This window comes from Hesperophylax consimilis, chromosome 22, assembly GCF_061612785.1.
Source record: "Hesperophylax consimilis isolate HC1 chromosome 22, BYU_Hcon_1.0, whole genome shotgun sequence".
Classification (NCBI taxonomy): domain Eukaryota; kingdom Metazoa; phylum Arthropoda; class Insecta; order Trichoptera; family Limnephilidae; genus Hesperophylax; species Hesperophylax consimilis.
Window position 1 is genome coordinate 30703756 of NC_142857.1, and position 16309 is coordinate 30720064.

At 38.3% G+C, this 16309-nt stretch overlaps 2 protein-coding genes across 2 annotated transcripts; one reads left to right on the forward strand and one right to left on the reverse strand.

Moving 5' to 3' along the window:
* Nucleotides 1-1731: 1731 nt before the first annotated feature.
* Nucleotides 1732-9557, reverse strand: Snr1 (SWI/SNF related, matrix associated, actin dependent regulator of chromatin, subfamily b, member 1). Its single transcript, XM_089645535.1, has 5 exons — nucleotides 9281-9557; nucleotides 8805-9161; nucleotides 6564-6711; nucleotides 2949-3160; nucleotides 1732-2622 (listed from the first exon to the last, which is right to left on the reverse strand). The coding sequence occupies exons 1-5, from the start codon at nucleotides 9359-9361 to the stop codon at nucleotides 2299-2301; spliced, it is 1122 nt and encodes a 373-aa protein (XP_089501661.1). The 5' UTR covers nucleotides 9362-9557; the 3' UTR covers nucleotides 1732-2298.
* A 152-nt stretch (nucleotides 9558-9709) lies between these two features.
* PIG-L (phosphatidylinositol glycan anchor biosynthesis class L) lies at nucleotides 9710-16309 on the forward strand. The gene is made up of 4 exons (XM_089645504.1): nucleotides 9710-10188; nucleotides 10292-10582; nucleotides 11777-11870; nucleotides 15127-16309. The coding sequence occupies exons 1-4, from the start codon at nucleotides 9867-9869 to the stop codon at nucleotides 15299-15301; spliced, it is 882 nt and encodes a 293-aa protein (XP_089501630.1). The 5' UTR covers nucleotides 9710-9866; the 3' UTR covers nucleotides 15302-16309.

Consider the following 16309-nt stretch of genomic DNA (forward strand, 5'->3'; position numbering starts at 1 on the left):
TATATAAGCAGTACAATTCTCATTCAGAGAAATAAAACGTTTGAAATATCAAAACATTGCCTCACGAAAGAAAAATAAAAGAAAACTCGGTTACATGTCAAGCATTTTTATTTCAGCAAGACAATCAATGGTAATTATTCAGGATTCAGAAAACCTTTTGATTCATCTTAATTACTATAAAAGGAAACTGACTGCATTTGGGATTTTTTAATTTTAGCATTTTAATTACGTAAAATGAAAATTCGCTTCGATTCTGAGTGCTTCCTTTTAAAAGAATTCGAGTTCTGGGAGTGGTTCCGGGTTCCGAGTTATTGGATACGAACTGTATGACACACGGTTCCGGCCCCGAATTTGATCCAAGACCAGAAACCGGCCACACCAGTGCAGGCCCGGACTTGGACCTATGTACCTATAAATTTTATTTTATTTATTACATTCCCAAAAGTTAAGAAACTCATTTAAATTAATCAAATATTACTGACACTGAAAAATATATTTTATATTGATATTATTATTTAACCAATTAACTCATCGGTACCGAAAAGAAACCCACAATCGCATATAACTCCAATACTGTTGAACAATAAACAAAAAATTCACTCATTGTAAGTCCGTAAACAGAATCGACCGCTATATAAGCGAAAGCTGACGCTTCACCACATACCGAAAATTACGGACGCGGGTGCCGGGAAGCCACACTACCAAGTGCTGGGTACATACGAAGGGTCCAAGTTCTCTGGGAGTGGTTAATTTGAAAAAGGAGGATACGCTCCCCGCAAAGGGCTGGGGTTGAAGAACTCATTCCGACTTTACCTACACACCGCTAGTCATCCGCCGATCAGCCGATATCACTTAACAAACTTATAATTATCATTTTAATTAATAATATTTATTTTAATTAAAAATGATTTTAAAATTTTCTTAAGAAATTATTATTTGGGCACATTAATGATACCACATCCACATCTTCGCCCACTTGGTGACTGGCTTGACTCACCAGTTTGTTTTTTGTTATTGTTGATGTTTTTTTATGCACAACCGCTATTCAGCAGGAATCTGCAATACCGACAGTCTACTGGAGTAAGTAGATGTAGTTTATAGAGCTACAAACTACATAGCTTATCTGTGTGCAGTGACCATGCAAAATACTTCACGCAAAGTTTCCTGCGTTCAGCACTCAGTTTTTGTCGATTCCTTACCAAAAAAAAAATGTTGCTGCCTCATCATCTGATAGTATTATTATCTTATTAACCGTACAATTGAGCATTGTTGTAAACAAAATCGGCGGTTCTTTATTTTCATAAAGAACCGCCGATGTTTTTAAACAGCATTGAGTTTTTACCTGCGAGTTAGTATTATTTCCCAACAGTTTAGTCGCCTGAAGACAAATTTTACAATCATTAAACTCATAGATTCTTAATTACTCAAATTCCATTTGTCAATCGTACTCTATTGAAGCCGCTAATATCACGATTTGCACCAATATTTCTTCAAGCCTTATAATATGGAGAGATGCAGGGTGCAGTACAAAGCAGTCTATTTGAAAGTTCTTATGTAAAGTGACAGTAGTGATTTTCTTTCAAACCATTTACTGGTTCAGTGTCCTTGAGAATTTTTTTGTAATTCGGTTTCTTTTACATATGTAGAACTAAATTTACATTCCTTAATTTTTGTAAAATTAAACAAAATACATATTGATTTATAATATAGTTATTTACTAAAAGATTTTCTATGTACAATACTTTTACTTATATCTAAAATATTCTGCAAGAAGTTACACAGTACATTATTTTTTCACTTTAAATGAATTGTTTGTGGTCAAAATGATGATTACGTTGTCAGGGAAAATCAAAAGTAATAATTTAAAACAATTATGTATAATCTGTACACATGTTTTTTTTTTTTTTATTTAATTTAGGATATTTAAATATATTTTTATACTAACCTGAAACTACATTGTTTACAATGAACAAGAGTTCCCAGATCTGTTGGGAGAACACCATAATGTATCCTGCTTAATAGGAATATTATTCCAGTCCTCTTTGAATGTTTATCACCACTTAAAATACAACTTTTAGGTAGTTATAAAAAATATATCAAAAAATGATGAAATAGTCCTTATCTATTAACCATAAACACCCAAAAGATCAATCATCACTTTGAGTTTACTAGAGAGAACTTCAAGTTTGCAGTCCAGTGGGGCATTCTGTGTTTGGCACTAAACTCACTGGTAACTACACGGAGCCGCACTTGAGACAGAGAGAACCTAAGTACATTAGGTCCCTACTTGTGCGGATGTTACCAGCCGGGCGTGGTGTTGGCAAGGCGGCGCATGCGGCGGGTGTTGCGGTCCTGGTCGCGGATCTTCTTCTCCATCTCGGCGTCGGTAAGCGTCTCCAGGAAGGGGGCCCAGCCGTCGCCTTCAGGCCCCGTGCGGAAGGGCAGCTCGATGGTGGGCAGCGGGGCCTCGCTGAAGGCATAGGTGCGCTGGTGCCAGCCTAGCTGCCCGCGCACCGAGTATGCGATGGCCGTCACGAACTCCCCGCCCAGCCCGAGCTCCGCACACAGTTTCCCCGCAAACTCTTCCGGGTTGTTTTCCACCTCCGACATGTCCCACTCCACCTGCACCCAAAAGGCAAAAACATGTCAACAAGGGAGATAGATGTATTTACATTATTGTTGAGTACTGTGATTATAGTTTAGATAAGAGAAATGTGATTGCAGAGCCTCTAAGATTATAATGCAGTGCTTGCTTTTGCTGATTGCCTTCTCCATAAACTTAAGCTATAATTAATTATCCATCTTAAACCAGCAACAAAATTGTAATACTGCACTGTAGTATTCCCAATTGTTTCGGGGTATTTTTCTTTGTTAAATGTCCCCACCAGTTTTTATTTATTTGATAATTTTTGCCCAAATCCCTATTACGCCTAGGAGTTGTTCATTACCTGATCTACGAGCGAAGTGTTCCCCACGTGTATGTTGAGTTTGATGAGCACGCGCTGGTCGGGCTGATCCATGAGCAGCGCGGGCGGCTCACAAGGGAAGGCCTCCAGTTGCTGACGCAGTGAGGATGCTACCGCCGGCACAAAGGCCACCGGGTTCAGATCCAGGTCGTCGCACAGCACCTCGGCAAACTGCTCCGGGGTGATGATGGACTCTACACAACAAGAAATACAAGCAGATTTATAAATATTAATACATGTATATATAATTGCTATTCGAGGTGGGGTGGTATAGTGAAACCATCATATAAGATCAAAGCTTATGAAATCACAATCCGAACTTGGGGGGATTCAATACAATATCGCCTCTACCCCCAGCTCGAGAATTCAATTCTCATTTCTAATCATCAGTTACCAATATATACAAACATATTTCCCTTGTAGCCTAGAAGAAAGATAATTGAAATAGTTCTGTAGTGGTCATAGTACACCTTGAACGCTCGAGATCTTTCAGAGCAGCACGCAGTAGATGTAGTACCTCCCGGAACTATGACGAAGCCGCCAGCCTACTTACTTACGGCCTGAAAGATTTGATCAGGCGCGTGTGTACCATTATATAAATACCACATCGCAGTACCTAAGCAGTGAGTCAGTCTTAAGCAGTAGGTCTTTAACACTCAGACGGTCAATTATAGGTAAGTGCCCGCCTCTAACTGAACTGGACGGCAACTAGTGGCAACAACAAATTTCTGCCCGTGGTGTCAGTGGTATGGTATAAAATATTACAAAATAGTTTACGCATAATGAATGGTTATTATATTAAAGTGGGTAATCAAGGAGAAAAATCCCCTGGACTGAGCAATGAAATACTACTAAGAAAAAAGGTCATTATTCTGGATACGACAAGTTGAAAAGGTGAGTCTTTAGTTTTGCTCTGAACTCAGATGAGCTGTCGATCTTTCGCAAATGTGAAGGGAGTTTGTTCCAAGCTGTTGGGCCTGCTACTGCTAAAGCTTGGTCTCCAAAATTAGGATTGCGCACAGGTACTAAGAGTCTACCTATGGCTGTTGAAGATGCTGATTGAAGGGTACCATGCCTAACATTAACATCGTTTGGAATGCACAGTTCTGACAAGTAGGGTGGTGCCCTGTCATGTACGGCTTTGAAAACCATCCAGCAGAGTTGGAATTGGATTCTCTCAGGGTACTTAAGCCAATGAAGGTTCCGCAAACGTTATGAGATGTGGGAATACATATTTGGAAACACCGGTTATCAGCCTTGCTGCAGCATTGAAAACTGACTGAAGTCTGTCAGTGTATATTTTAGGGAGACTTGTGTATATGCCATTGCAATAGTCGAGTCGTGATAAAACATAACAGTTTACCAACAACTTTGTGGCGTTGGCCGGAATATTTCTTCTTATAGATTTGATTTGAAGCAGGTGAAAGAAATCTACGCTTACTGTTTTGTTAATTTGGGATTTGAGTGAGAGATCTTCATCTAGATGAACACCTAGGAGTTTAATGCCTTTTTTAGGGATAATGTTGCAGCCAGAAGTAATGAGAGGAGATTTGTCTAATATTGACTGGCACTTTTTTGTTGCTGTCCAGAGAAATTCTGTTTTGGATGGATTTAGTCTTAGTTTGTTCGAAGACATCCACTCCGTTATGGCACCAATATCTTTTAATTTGTCTTTCTCATTTGGTGCACAGTAGAAATAGATTTGTGGATCGTCAGCATAGCAATGGGAGAGAAGTCCGAATGATTCTATTATTTTGGCAACATCGTTGATGAACAGAATAAAAAGAAGGGGCCCCAGGACTGAACCCTGGGGGACTCCAGAATTCAGGGTCACGTTGGGAGAGTTTTTACTGCCCGCTTGTACAGATTGGGTTCGGCCACAGAGGTATGATTTTATCCACTTAATAATTTACCACCCAGTCCAAAAGTTTTTTTCCAGTCTGTCGATCGGGAAATTGTGGTCGATGGTGTCAAATGCTGCACTAAATCTAATAATCCAGTAATCCAGTCTCTGTAGAATGGTACCTCCTATAAGCTCATTGTAACTTAACAAGACAGCAGTTCATGTTTCGCCAGATGGGCGGTTATCTGCCTGATCACTATTTTTTCTAGGTTTTTGAGATAAAAGGTAAATTTGACACAGGACGATAATAACTTAAATCCTCAGAATCTAGTTGGGATTTCTTTAGCCTTGTAGTGAGATGTGGGCCTTTTTAAGCAATTGGGGTACCTCGCCTAAATCGAAAGTTTAGTTATACAGGTAAACTAGGAAGGGTACTACACGTTTCAGACACTTTCTGAGAAGCCACGTTGGGATTGGGTCTAATGCACATTGTTTGTTTAGAAAACTGGACACAATTTTGGTGACTTCTTCCGGTGTTGTGTGTGTGAACTTAATAAAGAATTTGCCATTGTAGGTGGTGAACGTAGGTGAAGGTGCAGATGCTGTCGTGACCCGAATATTATCGATTTTTTCTCGGAAAAAGTGGGAGGAATCTTTCGGACTGAGTTTTCAGACTCACCTATGATAGTTTTAAGCGAGTTCCAAAGTCACTGTGGGTCAGAATCTTCACTCTCAATCTTTGTTATCTAGTAATCGTAACTTATTAACAAATTACCTCAAACATTTAAATTTTTCTCTACAGACAAGTGGGCCGTATGAAATTGACATACTGGCTGCAAGAGGGCCGCGGATTGTGCATCACTGATTTGTGACACGTAAAATTTTACAGCCTAAAACAAAAACAATCCACATACTACACATGCTCTGAGAGGAAGGATGTTGGAGTTCAATGGACCGGTACACATGGCGACTTTAGAGCTAAACTCAAACCTCACCTGTTCAGACAGTCGATCCACAAAATAAGAAATCTTTTACCTTCACAGTCCGCGACATTGGAAATAACTGAATGTGTAAAAAATGTAAGTAACTAAAAATATCTAAGCTTTTTTAGGTCCATTCATACAAATTCTCCAGTCTTTTAAAATAAATATAAAATCTACTTTTGCCACTAATCTTCTAATAGTTGTGATATCAATAATAATGGAGGGTAAAATAGTAAAGATAAAGTCATGTAATGTCCTGCGCTTTTGATATGGTATGGTCCCGCTCTCTGCGTGCAAAGTCCTATCTTATCCAAGCTTAAAAAATCTAATAAAAGTGTATTTATCTGAGGTGACTTGCCAGGTAAGCATGTTTTCTGTATCTGTTTGTAAATTACAAAATTAGATAGAGTCTAGGAACTCATAATAAGTTGTATAGCGCCCTTGGCAAAAATGGCACTATACAAACTACCCAATATTATTAACAATTTACAAAAACATGATTTTGCAATAAAAAATAAGTAGGTTATTACGAAAATAGAATCAGCTGTCACAAGGCGAAAATTTGGCATCGGTGATCAACGAGTTTTTAGTCTTTTATTTTAACTACAAGGCAGAAAATTTGTGTGTTTCGCAAAAAACTTGCAGTGAGCAATGGAATTTTTTTTTCAAACTCAGCTTTTTCTATCTGGTTAAAAACAAATTACATTGAGCAAAGAGCAGACCCCCCCCGCCCTCCCCTCTCCTAGGGCAAGGATAAGTTGGAGAGCTCACCATTCTTATTCCATGTGAAGGTATCTCTCAGTTTCTGTCCCTCAATCTCCATGTCCAGTCGAATGGGGACTAGGCACTGCTTCTGCGACGCATTCTCCAAGTTGGCTGCCATGTCCGTGTCATCAAAACACAGCGGGAATGTCCTTATCTAGAATAGGATAAGCATCAACTCTAAATGAATATCACCATACTGTATTTAACTTGAAGGTTCAGAGTTCTCAGTCAACCATCATATAAGATCAAAGCTTATAAAATCACAATTCGAACTCGGAGGGATTCGACACAAGATCGCCTCTACCATCCAGCTCGAGAATTCAATTCTCATTTCTAATCATTTGGTTATGTTTACTGTCGAGTGACAGTCGAAGAAAAATAGATAAAATGTGAACCCTTTTCAACAAACTTGATCAACTTTTTAATTGAAATGTATAATTGATAGATTTCTTCACACCATTAAAATTCAAACAAGTATCTTTAACTTCTTGATCGCCGACACTAAATTATGGTCGTGGGCCAGGTGATTCTGTTTTCATAATAACTAATTTATTATGTTTTTTTAAATTGTATTGTCTCACCAGATAATGTAATTATAATATATTTATATTAACAGCATAGACATATGAATATTAGTAGACCTGCCCTAAGTGATTAAAAGCGTATTATTCCCCACTCCCCATACCGGTTCCATTGGAGCCGGCTGGGCTCGCGTATGGCTTCCCGTGAATCTTGAGAATGTGACGTCATCATTCTTGTTCGAACTAGCGTCGAGCTATGGTCGAGGCATTTTACGAAATAACACGGCAAAATGGTGGCTTGTGATATGAAAACTTCTAAAAATAGATGTGAAAAAGAGAATAAACCCAATTGTCGTATTACATTCCATATGTAAGCATTATTTTAAGCTTATTCACATCGTATAATATGGATCAGTTGTAGAAACATATACTATCACATCGAGATACATCTGGACGCAAAATACAAAGCCGTTTGCATAAGAATCAGGGATGTGCCTTTGCCTTTTGCGCTTTAGGTACCACGTGTTAGGTACGCGCTTGTTTCGTATGTACGGTACTGCTGGAACGAGAAGGAGTGCATATCACGTAATGTGCTAGGTTATACCGAGTGGCGATGTGTGAACGAAAATCATGTTTTTTGTTTTTAATTGAAAAAATGTCATCGGAAGGCAAAATGATGTCCAAATTTTTACTCCAAATACTCTTAGGAATCGCTGGTAAAAACTGTGTGTATATAATTTCATTTGTTTTTTTAGTTGTTTTACTTTTCTTTCTTAAAGATTTCAATATTTTATTATTAATAGGAACATAGCAGTTGTGACAACCCTCCAACATTGGTCGAATGTAGCGATTCCCAAGTGTGCGCATCGTTGTTACTGGGAAGTAAATTATGAACACTTATAAAAGTGTCTTAACTAAATACGTAAACAAAATATTCGACTCTGAAAATAGAAGAAATTTTTTTTGCCGAATTTGGACTTCGCAAATTTGTTCATAACGTGGCGAGTAATTTGCGCTCCCATGTAAAAATGTCTATTCATTCAAAAGCAGATTTTACTTTTAAGAACTAAATGGTGATATTAAAATGCGAGATGCCTATTTACTGTCAGATTGATTTATTGACGAATCACAGTCAGCTTTACCCCCTTCGTTCTTCAACAGTTGATTTTACCCCTCACCTTTAATTTCTAGTCTATACATATATTCATATGTCTGTGATTAACAATATATAATTTACCATAAGTAATTTCCCCAGAATAGGTAGTTATATTCTGAGAAATCATTTAGGTAAACTTTTACCTTCGACTACCATTCTTAATACACATTTTTTTAAAAACAAGCCATTGATTCAACGACAGTTGTTTCAGTTGTAGCTATTTCTTTCAAATCAAAATGAATATTTTACACCATTCATGTTGGTTTAATCATAAACTTAAATTGATGAATGGGTTTTTAGTCTGTCTTTTATCTTTTAAAATTAAACCCGTACTCGGAAGCCAACGACCTATTTTTAAAAATAGGTTTTTTGGTTGTAAGTTTGGGTTTCTTAAACAGAAACATTGTTTCAGGCAATTATGCATATTACGTGTGGTAAAAACCCTTTGATTGGGTTTCTTAAATAGAGACATTGTTTACCTTCTGTTAAGGATACGCTGCGCTGTATATATGCTAATTTTAAGGATGCGCTGGCGAACAAGGGGTTAAATGTATAAATCACAAGGCTAACCTTCTTATTGTGAACTCTATTCCTATTGATGGGAGTTGCTTGTGGCACAGCGTCCAGGTGCGAGGAGTTGGGGAGAGCGGGCAGCCAGGGGGCGTTGTGCGGCTTCTTGGACTTGCTCTCACGCGGGGTATTGCTCTCCGAGGCGCCCACAGACACGGCCTTGTACTTCTCGTCGTTTCCCTCGATGATTTCCTCCACCTCAGAGGCTTTGAGGAGGGAAACAGAAGAAGACAGGACGTGGGCCCCTAGTCCGGCATCCACCAGCCTCTTGCGCTCCTCGTTACTCAGGGTACGCCGCACCATACCCGGGTACTTCTTGTACAGCGACCCGCGGAAGAGCCGGAGATAGTTACCCACCTGGAGAAAGCATCATTAGATTTCAAGACAACCGATCAAAACCAACAAATTAATGACATAAACCAATATTTCTAATCGTGTAAAGTATAACCAAAACGTGCACTGGACGTTGCACATACCTCCGACCCCACGCAGTAGAACTCTCCTCCATCTTCGACCTGGAAACTTATCGGTTTATCTCCGTAAGTCCTCATCGACATTGTGTTCGTCCGGTCTTTACTTGATCAAATTTGTCAAATCCTGGGGACGTCAGCCCCAGAAGTTATTCCAGATTCTGGCTTTAACTTTTTAAGACGGTTGCACGATACGTTAGTACGGGCAATAATTCATTTATTGGACTAATAAACTAACAAAACAGAATAATTAAACCCATCGTCAACATTCGCAAAGCGTGAATAAAACCATAGAAATCTGAAATAAATGCCGGCTTCAGTCGTAGACAATCTGGAACTGACATGGAACTGGTTTCGTCAGAATGAAAAGTATCTATTATCTATTCAACATTCTTCTACATTGTTTTCAATGGTTGTCTCTGGTCTTATGTTTGACATTTACCCAGTATTTTAGGTTATAAATATAAAAGTTCTCTGAAAATATGGGATAAATATTGCCAAACTGAAGCCTTCAGTTCGCCTAGAATCGCTTCCGACTATATTATGTGTAAATCTACGCTGTCAACCGAGTTTCAAATCTTCTCAACAAGAAATGTCATTACAGGAACCGTTCGAATATGATCTCGGAGATCTGCTGTGGAGATTATATTCATCAGCAAAATATGAGTTGACAACGTACGGCCGCAGCGTTGCGGAAAACATTTTGATATGGGTTTTATGCTACTATCTTATTTGCGGAGTTCTTTATACGCTGCTATATTTTAAGAAGAACTGGTCGTGTTCAAAGATTAAAGGTGCAAAGAGGGCCCTCTTTGTGACCGCCCACCCAGACGACGAATGTATGTTCTTTGGACCCACCATAGTTCATTTCGTCCAGCAGGGTATCGATGTGCATTTACTGTGTATTACTGAAGGTAGGGAACATTTCTTCCTCTATATTGCACCACTATTACTTTCGTAGTCCAACAAGTTTTAACATTGTGTGTATGCATACCAATATCACGCATTGTATTCTAGGGGACCACGATGGCAAGGGGCGCGAGCGACAGGGGGAACTCTGGCGGGCCTGCTTGGCGCTGGGCATCCCGGCGGAACGGGTAACTCTTCTGCGGGACACGCAGTTGCAGGATGACCCCAGCGTGCGCTGGCCTACGGAGCACCTGGCGCAACTAGTGCTTCAGTACGTGGAGGCTCTGGCCGTGGACACGTTGGTCACCTTCGACAAGGCCGGCGTATCGGGTCATGCCAATCACAAGGCCATCTTCCTGGCCGTGGCCTACCTCTGCATGGAGAGGCGCCTGCCGGACTGTAAGCATTGTGAATCAGCCTTTACTCTCATGTTGTCTACATCACGAGAGTTTCAAGTAGCCAATGCTACTGTTTCTCTTTGGTTTTTTTTTCTTTTTGTTCTTAGTTCATAACAAAGTATTTATATCCATTAAGTTGTATACATTATATTATGTATAGCAGTGGTGTTCAGTCCATAAAGGCTGAAAACCTGCGCCTACAGTAAGAAAAAAATATTCTTTAAAAAGACAAAACTTGATTGAAATATTTTTTCCATAACTGTATTCACAATTCAAATTCTTTCGTGATAAATTGTTTCTATTTGACAAATTTATAATTTTAGTTGAAACCTGAAGTTTTCTTACAGAATAAATACATAATGTAAAGCCACACACCCCCTTACCGCTTTGCACTAAAAGCTGTGAAATAATTTTCTTTTAAAGTAGGTAACACATTTTCAGATTACCTGTACATATACGGAGAGCGGGGCAAAGTTGTTTTTAAACTTTGTAAAGAAATTACTGCTTGTAATTTTTACACAATTATAAAATGTCTCTTGAAATTAGGGACACAAGTTTTACCCTTTTCATAAATTATCTGTTTTTTTTTATATTCAAAACTACAGCTAGGTTAACAGCTAACATGAAAAATATTTTTTGCTGTGCCATCATCTGTGAGGAAAAAGATGAATTAAGAAGTGTTTGACTGAAGAAAATTATTACCTATTGATTATTTATTACGTTTTATAATTTCTAATGGAATGGCAAGGCACTGCGGCGGCGTAACAGGGAAACAAGACGCTTATTAAAAGCATCTTCATATAAACCCATACATTTTGCTTCCCTGTCACGCTGTCTTGCCGTGCCGTCACCTTTCCATTCAAACCACTATTTTTTCTATCAATTTATCTTTTTTTAGTATTTTTTGCTACTATGTACTACCATTAGGTAATCGTAAATGATATGGTAATAGAGGAATAATTATATATTTGGTCATATATACTTTGACCTAAGTTTTGAAAACTTTTCAGTTGGAATTTTTAAAAATTGTCAAAAAACTACGCAGCCTACCTAGGTCATAGAACAATACATGCCACTGATGAATAGCAAATAAGATATTTCAAACCTTACTCCTACTGTGTGGAGCCAATGTAATAAAAAGAGAACTCTTAAGGAGAAAAAAAGTACTTTTGATGTTTATTTTCTTCATTTCCAGATTGCAGCCTGTTGACTCTAGATTCTGTGAATATTCTTAGAAAGTATTGGGGATATTTGGATATACCAATCAGCTTCATCTTTGCTTCCAACAGGTAAAATATGTACAGGCAAATCAAAGAGCGCATGTTTGAATGTATTTGTGCATACCAATTAAAAGTGGTTCTAAATAGTTTGGAACGCGCCCACGACCAAGCCTACCCTGCAGTTAGTAGTCCTGCGGTACAGTACACCACTACACCACTACACCACTACACCACTACACAATCAAGAATCTCTTTGATCATTCAACTGTAGCGCACAATGCAAACAGTTGTCACTCTGTTATTACCAGAGATGTGCTTTATTTCAAATAAATCCATTTCAAATGGAAATGCAAAATGGGTATTTTGCATTTTAAATGCTTTTCTCAATGCATTTTCCATTTTAAATGCTTATTTGCAACATTTTTCCTACTATCTCTACTCATCCTTTTTTCATAAGCCCCAAATATCAGTCGGTTCTCAACCTCGCTATGAGAGATAATTTACATTTGTCAAGTTGCCCCCTGGTAGGAGCCCTGGCAATTGAGTGATACCATTACAAAAAATACTGATTCAAATACTGAACATGGGGCCATGACGCTGTAATATTAAATATTAGATAGCAGTTTCTATGTTTTTACGTTGGCAACATTAGTCCCGCGCAAATTTTTTGTTGTTTCATAATTTGTAGTTGTGGTGTTTTTGGATTTACCATCATGTTTGTTCTACATTGATGTCCATTATTAAATGACAAAATTGTTTAAAAATTCTATAATTATTTTAATTGTTTTACCTGAGAAAAACCAAACCAAAACCAAAAACGTTAGAATACAATGTCGAGACTCATCACCTCTTTGTAGACTTCAAGGCCGCGTATGACAGTATTAATAGGAGCGCATTGTATAATGCAATGAGTGAGTTTGGAATACCGCGTAAGCTGATCAATCTGGTGAAACTGACAATGTCCCCAGTAGCGTGTAGAGTCAGGGTTGGCAGTGATCTGTCTGAACCATTTGAAGCGCTCTACGGGGTGAGACAAGGAGATGGATTGGCCTGCCTCTTATTTAATATAGCCTTAGAAAAAGTTATTCGTGACTCAGGCATTGAGAAAAGAGGAACGATATTTGACAACTCTGTGCAACTATTGGCTTACGCTGATGATATCGACATAATTGCGAAAAATCCCGATGATTTACAAGACGCCTTCATAAATCTTGAAAGTTCTGCCAAAAATATGAGTCTTGTAGTAAACCAGCAGAAGACCAAATACATGGCCGTAGGATGTACCCAACCAACCCCATCTCTCGTATGTGGAAGCCAAAATTTTGAAACGGTACCAAGATTCACATACCTGGGCTCCCTGATAACAAACATTAACAACACTACAGAGGAGATCCAGAAGCGCATCGTGAATGCAAACCGCTGCTATTTCCACCTACAAAAACAGATAAAATCCAGACTGCTTTCCAGAACCACCAAGGTATTAGTGTACAAAACACTAATTAGACCAGTGCTTACGTACGCAGCCGAGACGTGGGTTCTAACTAAGAAGAATGAGCGAGCACTGGACGTTTTTGAAAGGAAAATTTTGAGGCGCATCTTCGGACCGGTTCTAGAAAATGGATTTTGGCGCAGACGTTTTAACAATGAGCTCTATACTCTGTTTAAGGAGCTAAACGTCACAAAATTCATAAAACTGGGAAGACTTTGGTGGCTAGGTCATGTGGAGAGAATGACCGAGCATCAAGAACCAAAGTCCCTGCTGAGCTCAAGACCGATAGGGAGAAGGAGCCTGGGAAGGTCAAGGTTAAGATGGAGCGACAACGTCCTCAAAGATTTGTCTCCCTTGGAGCTTCGAAACTGGAGAGAGCTGGCGCGGGACCGAGATGAGTGGAGGAAGACTCTTGAGGAGGCCAAGACCCACCGGGGGTTGTAGAGCCAAAAGTGATGATGATGATGACCTGAGAAACCATTTTGCATTTTTAAAATAGGTATTTTGCATTTTGCATTTGAAATGCTTTTCTAAAAACCATTTTGCATTTTCAAATGGAAAAGTTTTGACCCATTTCCATTTTGCATTTCAAATGGTTTTGGGTACCCATTTTGCACATCTCTGGTTATTCCGAGGTAATGGATTAATATGCATTAAAAAACCTTGAAATATGCACAAAAAATATCTTATCCATAATAATCTTTCTTTTTGCGGTTACAAATTGAAGACTCGTCAGCGCTGCTGAATCGCCAATGACGCAATCAAATTGCGCAACTGAGATTTGCAGTCACGAGATTGGCGGTGGTGGCAACCAGATTCGCTAGTAACTCAGTAACGCCATTATCACAAGGCTAAGTTACTAATATGTATAGCCCTACGATTTACATACAAAACCAATTACGCGGCTGAATCAAAACATTTCTTATTGCAATGAACACCCACAAGTTAATAAACTCTATCTCCCTTACTAATAATGACTGGTGGACTGCTCAAATTGCACCTGCCCAGGGCCGGCTCTAATTAGTTAATGAGATGGCAACATTCTGCTGATGCATTCATATCTAATTTCACAATTATTCAATCTTTCTTCTCTTCAATCGAGCTTTAAATTTACTTATACCTATAGCATCGATGACAATATTTTGTGAAAGTCTGTTCCATGCTTCTACTACTCTTTTTGTAAGAAATGTCTCCTAGGATTGTTTGCAAAAGGTATTGTATAATTTTCAGAGTAATTATGTACCACTAGTGACACCTATGAAGGTTAGATTATATTATTTATGAAAGGTTCTCGCCTCTGCTATTTGTTTATGATTAAATTGTGTCCGCAAAGACGATCCCTGTTTTGCGGCCCTTTTGAATTTGAAGGTGTCATATAAAAGTTCGTGTTTCCTTAAAAACTCTCTCTTGCTCAAAAACAACCGAAGGTTTCACCTTTCCTAAAGAACTACAGGAACTAGCCTGTACCCAGAGTATTTATTAAAAAGTGCCTAGTCATATCATGTGATAGTGGAGGTTTATTCTTAAATAAAAGTGATTCAGTTTGCTCTCAAGAACGGAGTTTCAATTCCAAGGACCCTAATTTATAACAGGTATTTTGATAAAAAAAAATATGCCCGCGGAGACTTACATTCATGTTGATGGTGTAGATTTCTTGAATACCAGGGCAACTATAATGTGCAGATAAAAATTTCTGTTGTCCCAATCAAGTCACACCTTTCTTTTCTTCCTTTTAATGTTAGTAATTTTAATTCCTCTAGTCTATCTTCATGTTGCTGGTCTTGGTATTTTTGCGAATCGTTTCTATAACCTATTAATGATTGTATTTGTTTCCAGATTTGTGCTGCCTTTGAAGGATAGAAAGAGGGTAATCTGCTCCATGAAGGAGCACAAGTCCCAGATGGTCTGGTTCAGGTATCTGTACCTGTTCTTCTCCCGGTTCATCGTCATCAACACCCTCAAGGAGGTCACTATCCTCGACCTGGAGCTAGAACTGGAGCTAGATGACTGAAGTACAAACAAACATATAGTATACTTTCACAATTCAATGTACTAATTTTATATAGAAGAACTCTTTTAATTACTATGGCAACACCGAGTAACCTTATGATCTTGGATCAAATTTATTATAATTCATTCCGATGTGAGTTTGTGCTTACTCAAAAATTCGAAAGTTTAATATTTGACCGTAAAAAAAATGTTAAAACTCCATTTTTTATGTTTTTAAGAATATACTGAAAGTGTGCATCTCTTTCATATAGTTTTTTTTCAATATATATTTTTTTACAAAGCTTTAAAATATTACTTTTGAACCGGTTGGTGGCTGAGTTAACATCGCGGTTGGATCCCACCCAGGCGTAGTGTGTTCAATTCCTCAGCTGGCTAAGTCCTTCATCACAACACAAGCAACATTTTACGCTTACTGTGGTGGTAGTAGGAGATTTTCAAATATTGTCAGGTTATTCGTAACTCGGAAATGTTTGTCTTTTTTTTTTTAAATTAAAAGAATTATAATTAAATATTTTTTTATTTCATTTAATTTGGCTGTGTATATCTTCAGTTTTATTTAACACGTAAGTATAACTTATTTACGACTACCGTGACACGGACATGAGGGTAGTATGGTGGTCGAGAAAACTCTGGAGAAAGAAATAAATTGTAAAAGTTTGATAACTGGTTTGAAGGTTAAATTACTTTAGATTCTGTAGATCATCTCCATTCGTAAAGTACCACTAATGGACCTGAACAATAGGGCTTTTTACAGACCCCTCGAGGTGATTTCTCACGAAAACGGCGCTATATAAATTAGCCAAATATTACTAAATATTATTTTTAAAAGTTACATCTATTTACGTTTGAACCACGTTGGTGTTGCCATATACTCGTACAGGTCCTCCTTGCTTTGTACATTTATTTGTGAGACTGCACTATGCTTATGTTAGGTCGCCATAAGATTCTGTACTTTTGTAATGGAGTTTTACAACATATCTGCTCAATTTCAAACCAAAGATAATGTTAT

Excerpts from the sequence above, each read along its gene's own strand:
- PIG-L (XM_089645504.1), top strand. The coding sequence starts at position 9,867 with ATGTCATTACAGGAACCGTTCGAATATGATCTCGGAGATCTGCTGTGG. Across the intron at positions 10,189-10,291 it reads TTTACTGTGTATTACTGAAG|GGGACCACGATGGCAAGGGG; the intron begins GTAGGGAACATT and ends ATTGTATTCTAG. Across the intron at positions 10,583-11,776 it reads GGAGAGGCGCCTGCCGGACT|ATTGCAGCCTGTTGACTCTA; the intron begins GTAAGCATTGTG and ends CTTCATTTCCAG.
- Snr1 (XM_089645535.1), bottom strand. The coding sequence starts at position 9,361 with ATGTCGATGAGGACTTACGGAGATAAACCGATAAGTTTCCAGGTCGAA. Across the intron at positions 6,712-8,804 it reads ATAGAGTTCACAATAAGAAG|ATAAGGACATTCCCGCTGTG; the intron begins GTTAGCCTTGTG and ends ATCCTATTCTAG. Across the intron at positions 2,623-2,948 it reads ACACTTCGCTCGTAGATCAG|GTGGAGTGGGACATGTCGGA; the intron begins GTAATGAACAAC and ends TTTTGGGTGCAG.